This window comes from Pseudorca crassidens, chromosome 14, assembly GCF_039906515.1.
Source record: "Pseudorca crassidens isolate mPseCra1 chromosome 14, mPseCra1.hap1, whole genome shotgun sequence".
NCBI lineage: Eukaryota > Metazoa > Chordata > Mammalia > Artiodactyla > Delphinidae > Pseudorca > Pseudorca crassidens.
In genome coordinates this window covers 67,507,595-67,522,698 of record NC_090309.1, presented here as the reverse complement: position 1 = coordinate 67,522,698, position 15,104 = coordinate 67,507,595, and the positions used below count along the sequence as shown (strand labels likewise).

The window sequence follows — 15,104 nt, the reverse complement described above, 5'->3', positions numbered from 1 at the left end:
CTCTGCCTTCACCACACCAAGTTTTTCCATGTTCCCCAGCCTTTGCAAGTGCCCTTTACTCAGCTTGGAATGTCCTCCTTCTTCTCTGTAGATTCGTCATTGAAGGTCCAGCTCACAGTCTGCTTTCTGTGACATCTTCCTCACAGTATCCAGGCAAAAAGAATGCCTCCTCCCGCTGTGCACCCAGGGCCCTCTGCTCCTATCTCCTCTTTAAGGCCGGCCTGGGCTGGAGCTCCTGGAAGGGAGAGACTGTATGTGCTCATCTTGGTGATCAAGTTTGTAACCACAGTCACCAAAATTGTGCCATAATACCGGTTCACTACTTGTGGAGGTTCTGCTTGTTTTGTTTGGTTTTACCGGACGGAATGAACAAATGAATGAATGAATGAAAATGGTTTTGACTTCTTCCTAGACCTAGCAGAAAGTTTGGGTAGTGACAGTTTTGGTCATTTGGGGCAAGCTGATATTGGGCTCTTCTTTCCATGCCCCAAGAAAAATATTCCCAAGTAATAGAGAACCTGTCATCCTAAGGAACTGAACTCAGCAACTAAAGGAAAGACTACATCTAAGAGAAGGGAGAACGTGAAGCAGGTCAACTCTGTCTTCGCAGCTGTCCCTGAGAGGGCGCTGTTCCCAAATCAAACCTCCAGTGGCCGGGAATGAAATACCAGACCGTTCCCACCGAGCTCAGCATCCCTCCCTTTCCAGGCAGCAAGCGGTCGCGGGTCCCTAGTGGGGCGACTGCCCATAAACATGGCGGCGCCCTGCTCAGCTTCTCCCCGCCGGGGCCGCAGGGCCACGCCAGCCTTGCCAGTACTCGGGGACTTCCTCCGCGAGCCGGCTTCCTGCACGGCTGGCATTAAAACAGGCGCCTGGGGCTGCGGGCTGCGGCTGCAGATGCTGAGCTGTCCGCTGGCTGGGCAGCGCCCCCTCCTCCCCTGAGCCTCCCAGGCGGGCGGGAGAAGAGCCAAACCATCCCTAAACTGCACCCGAGCCAAAGCGGGAGAGAGCTGGGGGAGACCGGGGACCCCGGCATCTGACATTTTAATTGCAGGTTTGACTTTTTTCCCAAGATCGCAGCCCTCCCGCCCAGCCCAGATATTTTATCTCCCTCCGGCCTTGGTTGCTGGATGAAGCCAGGCCTGGGCTTGGTCCCAGGAGCAGGGGAAGAGCGCGTTCGCGGCCCCGCGCAGTCGCCCCAGGGACCCCCGAGCCCTGCGCCCCGGCCATGGTGTGGCTGAGCCCCGCGCTCCGGTGAGGCGGCGGCGCAGCTGGGAGCCCGACGGACCCGCCCTGCAGGACGCCTTCCCCAAGGAACGGGGGTCGCCGGACTCCGCGCCCTCCTGCTGGGACTGCGCACCGGGCCCGAGAAGGCGAGCGGTGGCCGCGATGTTCAGCTGGCTGCGTTCCGATGACCGCCGCAGGAAGGACCCCGAGGTCTTCCAGACGGTGAGCGAGGGTCTCAAGAAACTCTACAGGACCAAGCTGCTGCCCCTGGAAGAGCACTACCGCTTCCACGAGTTTCACTCCCCCGCCCTGGAGGATGCTGATTTCGACAACAAGCCCATGGTCCTGCTGGTGGGCCAGTACTCCACCGGGAAGACCACCTTCATCAGGTGAGCCGGCCAGGGCCCCCGCAGCCCACCCAGCCGCCCAGCGCTTAGGCCCTGCGCTCACTCCCGATGTCCCCTCCTGCGTGGAGACAAGTGGGAAGTCTTCATTAGAAGGCTCTGAAAAAATCCTTATGTGCGGGTATCCAAAGCTTACCCCACAATTGCATCGGATGGCCCCCTGCTCTATCCTACCTAGTGCCTCTCCACTGCACTTAGCCCTTGGCTTTGGTGGTCAGTTTGAAGTGTTAAAATTCAGAGCCATCCCTATTCTTCCCATTTTATGGACGGTAAAACTGAAACCCAGGAAGCCCAAGTGAGAAAGCTCCTGGTCGCAAGAGTACCTTAGGCTGGTGGGGTTGTCTTACCCCCTGTCCTTGTAGGACATACCCTTGATGGGCAGGACCACTTCCCTTGCCTTCTAAAGGCTTCAGCCACTCATATGAGGTCTTTACAGTTGCAGCTGAGGAGGTGGGCTTGGGAGCCTGTGGCCCTCTGTCTGGTAGTTCCACGTGTCCTTCTTTTATCCGTTTCCTTCACGGAGCAGAGCTCCTACAGATACCTCTTGGAGACTGGCAACAAACAGTGTCCAGAAGCAGGATGCATTTTTCTTTTCCGTTGATCTTAATGGCTCAATAATCATATTAAAGTCTTTTGGAGGTGGAAGGGATATTGGCCATGGTCTCATCCGGCCCCTTGACTTGGCAGGGGAGGTAACTGAAGCACAGAGAAGTTAAATACATTGCTCAAAGCCATGTAACAGGGTGGGAGGCTGACCTGGGATGCAGGTCCTGGATGCATGGGAGGAGATGCTTGGCTAAATGCCTGTAACTCTGAGCGTGAGTCATCCATCGCCTTGAATTACAGAATCCCTGGGCTGGAGTCAGGAAGTCAGCTTGTCCACCCTGCGTTCAGAGAGGTCCATATATTGTCCACCAGAGCGACAGGACCTTTCCTATCTTTAGAAGACAGGCTTCTCTCCAGTCCACAGCCTTCAAGGCCAGGCCATCTTCCTTGGCCTCCTTCACAGCCCTGCAAGCTGCTGAGGGTGCTCGTGGCCCTCTGTGTAGAGAGTCAGGCTCGTACACAGTGGTGATGTGTTCTGTGTCCACCGCCCCCAGAGTCAGCGGTGCTCATCTCCTGTGGAAGGTGTCAAAGTAGGGGTGCTCTTGTTTCCATTCATTGACCAAAGCACCTGCAACATGCAAAACACTGTGCTTTGTTTGGCGAGGAAAGCAGAAGAGTTCACGGTCTGGTCCCTGATTTTCTAGATTCAAATTTGCTCCAGCTCAAAGCTTTTAACACAAGCCTTTTGGAAGCAGGGCTTGTAGCATACTAACATGTCATGTATGGAACACCAGATGAGTTTTTCCCTGTGGGGTGGACAGCCTTGGACTCAGCAGCTTTGAGAGGCTGAGTGATTTCTGAAGTTGGGTACCCAGGGGGAATGTTGGCTTTTGGATATCTTATATTGTTAGAACTACAAGGGCCCTTAATGATGAATCTAATTCTTTGCTTCTTAACTTTTCAAAAGGTCAGTACCTCCTTTGAAAATCTGATGAAATATGTGGACCCATCTTTAGAAAAATGCACATACATCCCATATTTACATATAATTTGGGGGGTTCGGGGGCTGCCTTGGCCCTTAGGGCAAGAACCCCTGATCTAATCCATCTCCCTTATTTCGTTAAACACCCATTGCTGCCAAAGGCACTTCAGAGCTACCTGGGTTCTGTTCACGGCTTCCTTTGTACCACGCATCCTCCACCTGGTCCGGTTTATGCCCCACGGGAAGCACAGGCCTTTTACAGGTCGCTCCTGCCCTTGCACAGCCTCCTGCAGCCCTCTGGACACACCTTGGTTATAATTCTTAGTACGTTATTTAGAGCTTCTCCTTCCTGTAGCCCAGCACTTACTACTGTGCCTTAGCTCCCTGGGGCCTTGCCTGGGGTCTCAGCTACAGGAGCTCCCAGTAGAGGTTTGCAGAATGGGAGGGGAGATGGGGAGAAGCTAGCGTCCCTGAGGGCAGGATCCTGGAGCAGCAGACATGCCTCTTGTCTGAGACACTGTCCTGGCTTTGCCTGAGTCATGCTCGCTGTTAACTGGGGCTAAGAAAGTGGCAGAGCCAACTTGCCATAGATTACTCCTTATCTGAGGGGGACAGGAAGGCCAGGAGAGGCAGATCCCTCCTCTCTCTTATCCTCCGAGTACAAGAGTTCTCCCTCCCCACTCATGTCAGTAACTGAATTTAGCTCGTGCATCAAAGGCTGTCTCCCTTTGAGGGAGAGACTACCAGCAGGGGAGGAGGGGCTGCAGCACAGGGAAGCCCTCCGAAAGCAAATTACATATTTTCCTTTCTTCTCATTAAATCCACTGAACAGCTATTTTTTAAAATTGGAAAATGCAGACAAGAATAAATTTGAGGAAGAAGAAAAAAATGCCCCATCATCCCATGACTCGGGAAACCATTTTAAATATTATATATATAGGGCTTCCCTGGTGGCGCAGTGGTTGAGAGTCCACCTGCCGATGCAGGGGACGCGGGTTCGTGCCCCGGTCCGGGAAGATCCCACGTGCCGCGGAGCGGCTGGGCCCGTGAGCCGTGGCCGCTGAGCCTGCGCGTCCGGAGCCTGTGCTCCGCAACGGGAGAGGCCGCAACAGTGAGAGGCCCGCGTACCGCAAAAATATATATATATATCTTTCCACCAGTATTTTTAGCTATTTTATACACAGTTGAGATCATGCCATAATGTAATTTTGTATGTGGATTTATTTCACTCATAGCATGAGCATTTCCCGGGTAAATTAAAAATCTTTGTAAGCATTATTTTTAAGAGCCACATATTTCACTGCATGTATATGCAGTTATTCATTTAACCAATCTACTTCTTTTGAATGTTTGAAGTTGTTTCTAATTTTATTTTTTGCTATTGTAGAATCGCTCTGAATATCTCTGTGCATAATATTTTTCCACATATTAGACTGTTTTCTCAGAGATTCCCAGAAGTGAAATCATTAGGCCAAAGGTTGTACAGAGTTCTGGGGTTGTTTTTTTGTTTTGTTTTGTTTTGTTTTAACATTTTCTTACTTTTTAATTTTGGTATTAAGAGTCATATTTTTGAGTTGCTTCCCAAGAGGGTAGACTGGTACAACACCCCTCCCCCAAAGCAAAGAAAGTTCCCCTTGGGGTAGCTAAGTGCGCCTGGGTGCAGAGTACAGCCTGCCTTCGCAGCTACGCCCTCTCCCATCCCTGCTTCTTGCCTTGAACACAGCGATTCAGGTCTGTGTTCCGGCCTGAACCTGTGAGGGACCTTCCCCTCGGAAGCAGACTTGCCTTCTTCACTCCCCGGCTCTGAGTGTCCATCCACTTTCAGTTATATGTACTTGCTTAAGGGTCTACTTCTTGTCTCAGGAAGAACATACAGAAAAGGACATTCTTCTAACAACTAATTAATGTGCTATGACCTCTGCCTGAAATAACTTCCCTGGCCTAAGGCCCGGCAACCCAGGGTAATAAACAATAAATTGGCTGGTGGATGCTTCCTTCAACACAGGCTGCCTCTTCCAAGTACAGTAGCTCTGTGTCCTTCTGGCCTGACAGCCTTCCCTCCCTCCTCTGCTGTTTTTCTCCCTTCACTCTTCCTCCTTCTGGCCTGAAGCCTCAGGTCCCTCCTCTCTCTCACCGTTTGGCCCCCTGGTCATGGAGGTGAATAACTGGCTGCCCCAGGGACTGGAAGGCCCAGTGTCCCCAGCGTCTCAGGGGCCGCAGGGAGGCCTCGCTGGGCTGCGGCGGCACTGGGTATGGGGCCCGGGGCTGCTGGAGCTAAGCTGCCTGGCTGTCCACAGGGAGATCTGAGCTGATCTTGAGGGTCACCTGTGGCTCTTCTATAGCGTGACCCGGACTCTAAACCATGAATGAGCACATGGTGGGGTGGGCCAGTCGGGGGGGCTGCTCAGCCAGCCCTTTCGACCTCCCCCACTTTTTCAGGGGGCTCTCTGCATCCTCCCCCCGAGGTGACGCAGCATTTGCCTGTGGTTGTACCCTCTCCCATCATCTCCCTGGCATCTCTAATGCCCAGGCCTCATGGCAGCATCACCACCCAGGAAAGATGATTCTCTGGAAAGCTGAAGGGCTGGAGAAGGGGCCATCCTTCCATTCCAGGTAGGCCCACTGACCTCTGCCAGGCCCATCCTGCCAGCCACAGCCCCTGCAAGTCCTCACTCCTGTCCCCACTCCGAGGTCCATGGATGTCCTTTTCCTGCCAGGGCTCTGATCTGCTGGTCCTTGAGTGGGACTAGCTGGAAATCCACCTGCCTCTTACAAGGCTTGAGTGTTACTCAAGGGAGCAGAGGGCCTAGGGCAGAGGCACTGGGTCCACCTGCCTGAGGTCCGGCTTAAGATCTGCCTTGAGAGTCAGGTGTGGAGGCCATTGGGAGAAGGACCTCTGGGGAAGGGCTCCATCCCACTCCCACTGACAGCAGAACGCAGCCACGGAAAGAACACGGGTGGCTCGGCAGAACCCAGGCTCCACCAGTTCCCAGCCAAGAGACCATGTTTGGAAGGTCTAACCTTTCTGGACCTCAGTGTCCTTGTCTCTAACATACGAATAGTGACAACTCATAGGGTCACTCAGGCCAGCCTGTCGCAGGGGTGGGCAGACAAGGCAAGGCTAGTGGGAGGCTTGACAGTCTCGCCACTGGTCTCCTTTGTGCTGGGGTCACTTTGATCCCTGGTGGAGGCTGCTGCGCCCCAGGGGCAGCGGCGACTGCTCCGTGGAGCACAGAGCTGACTCCGACCTCAACTCAGCCGTTGAGTCCCCCATCTCCTACCTCACTTTGTGTCCATGGAGTGACTTACGGTATCCCCGGAACCCCGAGAGGCTGACAGGACAAGCATTATTGTCTTGACCCCATTTTAAAGCTCAAGTACACAAGGCTTAGAGAGATCAAAGATACAGATATATATGGGAATTCCCTGGTGGTCCAGCGGTTAGGACCCCTCGCTTCCACTGCAGCGGGCATGGGTTCGATCGCTGATCAGGGAACTAAGATCCCACACGCCACATGGTGCAGCCAAAAACAAAACCAGAAACAAAACAAACCAAGATACAGATATATAACACGAGTACCTGTAACACAGGCAGAAAGTGATACATGCCTTCTGCGTCTACCTGAAGATATGCAAATTAAGAGCTATGTGGATTTTCACAGAGGCGGCGAGGGCCCTGGATTTGCAGTCCAGGTAGAAATGCGCTGAGTTCTTACAGGCAGTGATGAGACGTTTGTTTTCTCTAATTATTGTCTCTGCCAATGTGGGCGCATGTCTGGTGTAGCCTTTGCTTTTCCCAAACTCATGTATGTCATCTCAAAACCTTCACTCTAACCCTCTGAGCTAGTTAGAAACCCAGGATTAGCCCTGCTCTATAAACTGGGGAAACTGAGGCAGTGGGCTCTTGAGGGACTTGTCCAAGGCCATATCTGTGATGAAGCAGACGCCCACCAAGGCGCATTCCCTAACTGAGCCGAGGCAGAGGGTCCAGCCAGCCCAGGCCTCTGGTGGTACTTCCTGTGGCCCCGGCCCTCTGTTCCTCGCCCTGGATGCTGCCCCAGCAGAGGGGAGGTTTGGTCCCGCTATTGCAGAGATGGGTACCCTGGAGACTGGGTTAAGAGTCTTGGCTCCACGCCTTACCCTGGGTGCTTAGGTCACCAGTAATGCAAGCCACATGCTTAGATTGCCAGCCAAGCAGGACACCAAAAGATGACGGAAATGTGAGGAAAGAGTTTGCTTAAGAAAAATACGGACAAAAGTAGGCCTCATGGGTAAAATCTGAATTGCGTAGGACTTCCCTATGCCCATTTTATGGTTTAGTATGTATTTTACATGGGATAGCAAGGAAGGGGGACCCAAAACTTTTCAGCTCTTTGGGCCTCTAAATGTTTGCATTTGGCCCTGAACTCGGGCAGCCTCCAACTCAACTTGCTCACCTGCGAAACTGAAACAATTCAGCCATCCCACAGCGCTTCTAGGACCGAATAAGTGGGATAATTCAGCAAAAGGTCGCAGAGCAGCACCTGCCTCACAGCAGGTGCTCAGCCTATCAGCCCCTCCTTATGCTCTTGCTTCCCCATCTCAGCTGCTCTCCCCCAGGCTTGAATTAACTTGTCTTTTTTTACACTGCCTTGGGAATGTTTTTGCCTGGCAACAGAGGCCATCTGTATCGCTCCCCATAGAGAAGCAGCCATGATATTCCTCAATAGGTTTTCCTTTCTGGACACAGTGGTGGCTTTGTTAAGGGGGCACTTGGGGCTGCAGGCCGTACCCAAATGTCCCTGAGAATTTACCCAGCCCTGGGTTCTCTGCTTGGCCTGACTGCATCCCTGGCCTTGCTCTTGGCTTCACTGAACTCTGTATTTCTCCAGACTCATGTGTGGTCGGCAAACCTGGGGTCATGTGGGTTTAGCCGAGGAGGCAGGACAGCAGTTCCAGCCACCAGGCCCTGGCTGGGCCGCCTGAGGCTGCAGCTGCAGAACATCCTGGGAAGTGGCCCCCGCTATGCTGGGGTGCATCACCCTTTGCCTGCCAGCACAGTGCATCTCAGGGATGAAATCTGAGACGCCTGGGTCAGGAAGGTACTTCCCCACTGCTGCTTGGCCCTGTTCAGGCTGGGCATTTTCAAGGGTGCCTCAGACTGTTTGCTTCCACCCCTGTCTATTTCAGCTGTCCCTGAAGCCTTTGATGATATCCACCACCCTCCTTCTGCCTCAGAGTTCGCCCGTGCCACACCCCCTGCCTGGGGCTTCTCACCCAAGCACCCACTGGGACAGGTGCTCCCTGCACATGGGCAAGCGTGGATGGGGTTTCCAGATCACGGTGTTGATTCTCATGAAACTGCTTCAAGTCCCAAGAATATCCTTTTAGATCCAGTGGGCCTGGCGCCTGCTTGGGCCACCTGATAGCAATAGCTTTGCTGCCACGTCCCACCCACTGAGGCCGAAGTGTGAACCCCAAGGGCAGCTGTTTATGGAGATGAGCAGTTCCTGGGTTTGTGGGCCCTGAAGCCTAACCTTTCCCGCAAGGCCTGGCCCCGGCCGGCCTCCTGCCAAACCAGATTCTTCTGTGGCCTTCTTGTCCCACTGCTCCTTCTAGTCCCAAGGGGGTGCTCAGCCCATTTGCATTTCCTGGTCGAGGAGATACCTCAGGCAGGAAGGGAGACAGCGAATGCAGTGGTTAGGAGCGTGAGTGTTAGATTCAAATCCTAGCTCTGCTATTTACTGACTGCGTAACCTGCAGCAAATAGTTTAACCTTTATCTTCTCTTCTGTAAAATGGGATGATGATCTAGGTTCTAGGTACTGGTTTATGTGCTTAAGGTCTGTAACTTATTAACCCTCAGAACACCCGATGAGGTGGGTTTACCCATGAGGCCCATTTGACCATAAGGGTCACCGTGCTCACATCAGCAGCAACGTGACATGAAACGAGACAATTCATGGAAAGTCTAGAACAGTACCTGGCACATCACAGATGCTTAATAAATCACAGCAATGGTCTCCCATGTTACAGAGGAAAGAGCTGAGGTTTGCAGAGGTCGAGAACCTTCTGAAGGTTAGAGAAACCAGGTCTGCTGGCCCCAGGCCCTGAGGTTCCCTGTCTCTCGCCCGAAACCCTGAAGCAGAAGCGTCTGAGAAAACCTGAAGCGTCGTCCAAGTGCAGCTGTGGTGATCTATCCTCACCCCAATCCAGCTTTCAGAATGGTCCTCTGATGGGAGGAAATCCTGTCTTCACACCCAGAATGTGGGGCTGGGATCCTGCAGGGAGATGGGAGGCTTCCCAAGGCAACCTAAACCCCCCGGTGCAGGCGGGGTGGCCCTGGGCAGCGGCCCCTCCGCAGCAGCTCCCCTGCCAGCTCCTCGGGGAGGGAGCCCGTGGCAACCTGACTTGAACTGCCCTGCAAGCACGGAGTAAACTAACAGCTCAGGACACACAGGGATGTCGATGAGCCGGAAGAAACCCCAGCCAGTGCCCCCGGCTGCCACTCGCTGGGCAGAGCAGACCCACCTTGGGGTGGCACAGGGTGGGCAGAGAGCGTTTCCTCGGGGTAGAAGACAGTTGAAGAGCAAAGGGTTTAGTGTTAGATTGATAGGGTTTGGATTCCAGCTCCGTCACGTTCAAGAGTTAACAGTGGGCGAATAGGACGGCTGTACTGAGGGAACCCTTCAAAGCCTGGGTTTCCTCAGTACAGCCGTCCCTTGGTAGTTTCCGCAGACCTTGGTTCGAGGACCCCACCTCCCACGCAGATGCTCAAGCCCCTATGTAAAATGGCACAGTACGGCCGGCCCTCCGGATCCGTGGGTTCCACATTCTGGGATTCAACCACGGGTCCTCCGCGGTTGGTTGTATCCTCAGATGTGGAACCCGCGGATACGCAGAGCCCGACTGTACCTACCTATAGGGGTGCGGTGAAGCCAGAAAGAGATACGTTCTCAAAGTGATGAGTGCGCTGTACGGCATGGACATGCTATTGAGTGTCAGTGGTGTCATCAGGATAATGACAGGGTCTAGAGCAGGTTGTCAACCCCAGCTGCACATCAGAATCAACTGGGGAGTTCCTGAAAAGGACCGGTCGCCAGGACCCTGCCCTGAGCCGGCGGGTCACAACCTCTGGGCTGGGCCCCGGCACCGGCAGCTGGAGCTGCACGGTTGCTCCACGGGCAGCCAGCTGAGGACGCTGGTCCTGGAGGTCTCAGGCTCTCTCCCCAGCCAGCAGCCTCTGACTTGCCATCTCTCCTCCTGAGGGCTCCTTGATGTTTCCCTCTGAGCGTGAACACTGGCCCGCAAGGTTTAGGGCGAGGGTCTTGGCACACGGTGAGGGCTCACCCAAGGGTCTGCGTTTGTTGGGCAACACACCCCTTAGCTCTTGTCCATCATGGCCCCTGGGACTCTTCTCTGGCCAGTCCCAACCCCGGGCAGTTCTGGACTCCTTCACCCGCATTCCAACCTTAAGCTTTGTGGGCTCGAAGCTGTTCTGAGCTCCTTCCAAAGGGCCTGGTTGACTTTCCAGCCTGTTCTCTTCATTCTGTGGCTCACCATGTGCTCTAAAGGGAGCTGTGGAGAAGGGCAGTGGCCTTGGGCTCTCACTGCCCAGGCCTGTCCCCTGGGGCCACAGCCTGGTACCTGTGCTAGAGGGTGGGACCAAAAGTCTAGGGTGGGGTGGACATGCACTTGTCATAGTGTTCCTGTCACACAGTTTGTATTATGTACGAGTTATTTCTACATTAAATGACTGACTAAGCAGATAAATAGATAAGGACCTATGGGTGGCCAGCAGAGCCTGTGGGTGGCCAGCAGAGCCTATGGGTGGCCAGCAGAGCCTATGGGTGGCCAGCAGAGCCTATGGGTGCTCTAATTCTAACCAAGCCTGTGTGCAGGGACTTTGACAGACTCCCTATAGCTGTGAAGTCTACGATATTCTGTGTGGGAATCAGTTTCAAGCCAGCCACGCTTTATTTCTGAGCCCAAACCTTGCTCTTCCCCGCGCCCCCTGCCCCACACCCCGGCACTGCTTCATGGAGGGAAAAAGATACGGACCGAGAAGGACAGATTTGTTATTTTAAGTTCAACTGAAATCCCACCTCCTCCCAAAGGTCTTTGGGTTCCCCGTCAGTGAATATCTCTCCCTGCTGTGAAATCTCCTTGCTCTGGATCTGCCCCTCTGCCATGACTCACACCGTCTGCCTTGTGGTAGGCACGCGGTGTTGATCTGTGAATAGAATCCCTGCATCATGACTGTGTTCCCTTCTGCCAGGTACCTGCTGGAACAGGATTTCCCAGGCATGAGGATTGGGCCCGAGCCGACCACGGACTCTTTCATTGCGGTGATGCAGGGAGAGATGGAGGGCATTATCCCCGGGAATGCCCTGGTGGTGGATCCTAAGAAACCTTTCAGGAAACTGAACGCCTTTGGCAATGCCTTCTTGAACAGGTGAGTGCAGAGGGAACACACACAGGCCTTGGGAGCTCTCTTTTCTTGGAGTATGAGAGGTGAAAGGGCGGGGCAGGGTCTTGGGAAACTCTGTACCTTTTCCAGACCTGGAATCTCTCTCGATTGTCCCCTTCTTGCTGGGAATGAAACCACCATTGATTAGGGATGCACGAGCTGCAAACACTGAGCTGATTTCTCCCGATCGAGTTGGGGGAAGGGTTCAACTAGTTAAATCACATTTCTCTAATGTGTACCTCCCTCCAGTAAAAGCAGAGAGGGCTACTCTGTGTAGTTCCCAGCTTTTGCCTAAACTACGGAAGGGCTTTGCATCCAACTGACAGGAGGCAAAGGAAGGTTCCTCTCTGTTCCTAGATATTGTTTTTACTTGGTGGCAGGGACACTGGACGTAAGGTAGAAGCCCTGGCTTTGAGCACTGACCCTCCTACTAAACTCACTCTGTGACCTTGGACAAGTCACCTCCCCTGGGACAAGTCAGCCTGCAGACACCAGGGCCATTGGGTCAGTTTGAGTGGAGGAAGCTCTGGAGACTGCTTGGCAAGCTGGCCCAGGCCTTGCCACTATTCTGTTTAACTGGAATGCAGGCTGATCCCCTGATACGCTTGTTACGTAGATCCACACCACAACTTTGCATCTGCATCGCATTTAAAAATGTTTAAACTACTTTCTCTAACTGAGGCATTTAGAGTAAAGGTAAAGACTATGGGCTTTGGCTTCAGACCGACTTGGGTTCACATCCTACCAAATAGCACCGCGATCTTAGACGGGTTACCTGACTGGTCTGTGTCTCACTTTTCTCATCTGTAAAATAGGATAATAGTCATGTCCTCCTCCAAGGCAAGAGGACTTTGCGGAAAAGTTGGCATTTGAACCGGATGTTCAATCATGAGTGAAATCACACTAAAAGGGTTAAAAAAAAAAAAAAAAAAAAAGGATATTCCAGGCAGAGAAAACTGAAAATATATATATACACACAAACACATACACACAGCGGACTGAAAGAATGTGGCTTAATGCAGAAGCACTACGACATACATAGATGGCACTGCGTACGTAGACAGCACCATAAGGGTCGCGCTTCTCTACAGGAGCGCGCCACAGCTGGGTGACAGATGTGTAGATTAACTGTTGGCTGGGGATCTGTCAGGCACATCCATTGGAGGGATAACAGGATTGGGGCGGGGCTGGGGTGGGAGAGGGCCCTCCATGTGCCACCAGCCTCACTGCAACTGCACACACACAGGGAGGCTACACCCCGGACGCCTGCTGCCCCGTGATCCCATTTCGCGGCCCTTGACATCTCCCCTCCCCTTCTCTGTGGGTGTTCCACGCCTTCTCCAGACACCTCAGGCCCCCCTCTCGGCAGGTGACCTTGCTTCCTATTCTAGAGAAGATGGAAGCCCGTATCCATGGATTCCCTGTAGTTGGTTTGTTTCAAACTGTCCGTAAAGGGTGTTCGTTTGCATCAGTCCCATCCCGCCCACCCCGCCCCTGCCGTCCACGCAGCCTGCAGAGAGCTGAGTCCTCTCTTTTCCCCTCAGGTCTGCGCCCCTGCACCCCCGACCCGTGCATCAGGCCATCTGCCCAGGGACGGCTCTGTCAATTACTCTTTCTGACAGCTCCCCACCTCCCGTGGCTCCTTCCCCGCCTGGAACTATCTATCTCCTCTTGCAAGCCCTGCAGCAGGCCCTACTAGCCCTTACCCCCTTGCTTTGCTGTCGCAGCCACGTTTCAGGGCTTCACCTCCTCACTTCTTCCTGTCCCCCAACCTGTGGAACATGGCTTCACCCCATCACAGCTGCCCGTGTGAAGGTCATCTGCGACCTCTCAGTGACAAGCGGTGAGCACTTTCCGTCCTCACCTTACCCCATCTCTCTTGGGTATTGGTTTCTCTCAACCACCAGCCCCTCTCAGCTCCTTGGCCCTCCTCCTGCCTCCCTAGCAGACCCTGGTCCCCTTGGTCTCTGGCTCCTCTGACCTGGCGTCATCCTCAGCCCCCTGCCCTTCTCACTCCATGCACCCAGCCTGGGTGATACCTCAACCGCAGCCCTGGCCCCAAACACCAGCCCCATGTACACGACCTTCTGGTCACCAAATGACAGCAGCCCCGCTCAAGGTGGCTTCAGCAAAACGTGGAATGTATTGAGGAATCCTGGGGTGTGCCTTAGAACCTAAGGACCAGAATGCGGCTGGGCCCCAGGCACGATGAAAACCATGGGCTTCGGTAGGGCGAGGGCTGTCCCATGGACTTTCCTGCCCCCGCTATGTAGCGCAGTGCCAGAAACACAGCACATGCTTCGTAAATATTTGTTGAACTGAACTGGACATGCTGACAACCATCACATCAGACTGTGTCACTCTTGTGCTTAAAATGTTCCAATGGATTTTTCCCGCCCTCAGTATAAAGTCCACGCCTCTTAATGTGGCCTTCAAGGCCCTTGTGATCCAGGCCCTGCCTCCCTGTCTTGGCCACATCTCTAGGGGCTCCAGCCCAGTGATGAGCGCTCTCCTGGAATGGTGCCTGCACGCACACACACACACACACACACACACACTCCCGCACCCCCTCTTTTTCCCTCCCCGCCCCTCATTTCTGGGCTGCATTTACACCTGCTTCTATTAGTTTCCTAGGGCTGCCAGAATAAATGACTGCGAACTGAGTGGCTTTAAAATAACTACTGACTCGGGCTTCCCTGGTGGCGCAGCGGTTGAGCGTCCGCCTGCCGATGCAGGGGACACGTGTTCGTGCCCCGGTCCGGGAAGATCCCACGTGCCACGGAGCGGCTGGGCCCGTGAGCCATGGCCGCTGAGCCTGCGCGTCCGGAGCCTGTGCTCCCCAACGGGAGAGGCCACAACAGTGAGAGGCCCGCGTACTGCAAAAAAACCCCCCAAAACTGCTGACTGATAGTTTGGATGCCAGAAGTTCAAAATCAAGGTGCTGGCAGGGCCCTGCTCCCTCCAAAGCCTGTAGAGGAGGACCTTTCCGTGCTTCTTCCAGCTTCTGGTTACTCCAGCCATTTTGCTTGTGGCAGCATAATTCCAATCTCCCCTCTGTGCACGTCTGTATCTTCACATAGCTACACACACACACGCATGTACGCTGGCTTCCTGCCCACACCCCTGTCCACCTGGCAAATGCTGGCCATCTTTTGAGGTCTCAGTTCAGGTTCTGCGTCCTCTGAGGAGCTTCCTGGACCCTCCTTCCCGTGCATCCCTAGCCTCATCCGCTAACCTGCATCTCTGCTGCCACCTCACTGGGTAGCAGAGGCTCCCTTCCCTGTCTGTTCTTGGAGAGTATGGGACCGTGAACTGTACCTGTGATGGTCAGACACCTTGCTGGCTTCCACCAAAAATGGCATTTAAGAGAGAAGGCTTGAAGTCAGAAGGATCTAGTTTAGGTTTACCAATTTGTATTTGGAGACTTTGGGATGTGATACTGGGAATATTTCCTTGAATAAGCCTTGACTGTTATCCTACTAGCAATGTTTGGTATT

At 53.8% G+C, this 15,104-nt stretch overlaps 1 protein-coding gene across 1 annotated transcript in view; it reads left to right on the top strand.

Annotated features, from left to right (window-relative positions):
- Nucleotides 1-712: 712 nt before the first annotated feature.
- EHD3 (EH domain containing 3) overlaps nt 713-15,104 on the top strand; it is a 31,112-nt gene continuing 16,720 nt past the window's right edge. The window contains exons 1-2 of the mRNA XM_067703334.1: nt 713-1,616; nt 11,416-11,592. Of these exons, the coding sequence (XP_067559435.1) occupies nt 1,390-1,616; nt 11,416-11,592 (404 nt within the window). The 5' untranslated portion in view covers nt 713-1,389. The remainder of the gene's footprint in view (nt 1,617-11,415; nt 11,593-15,104) is intronic.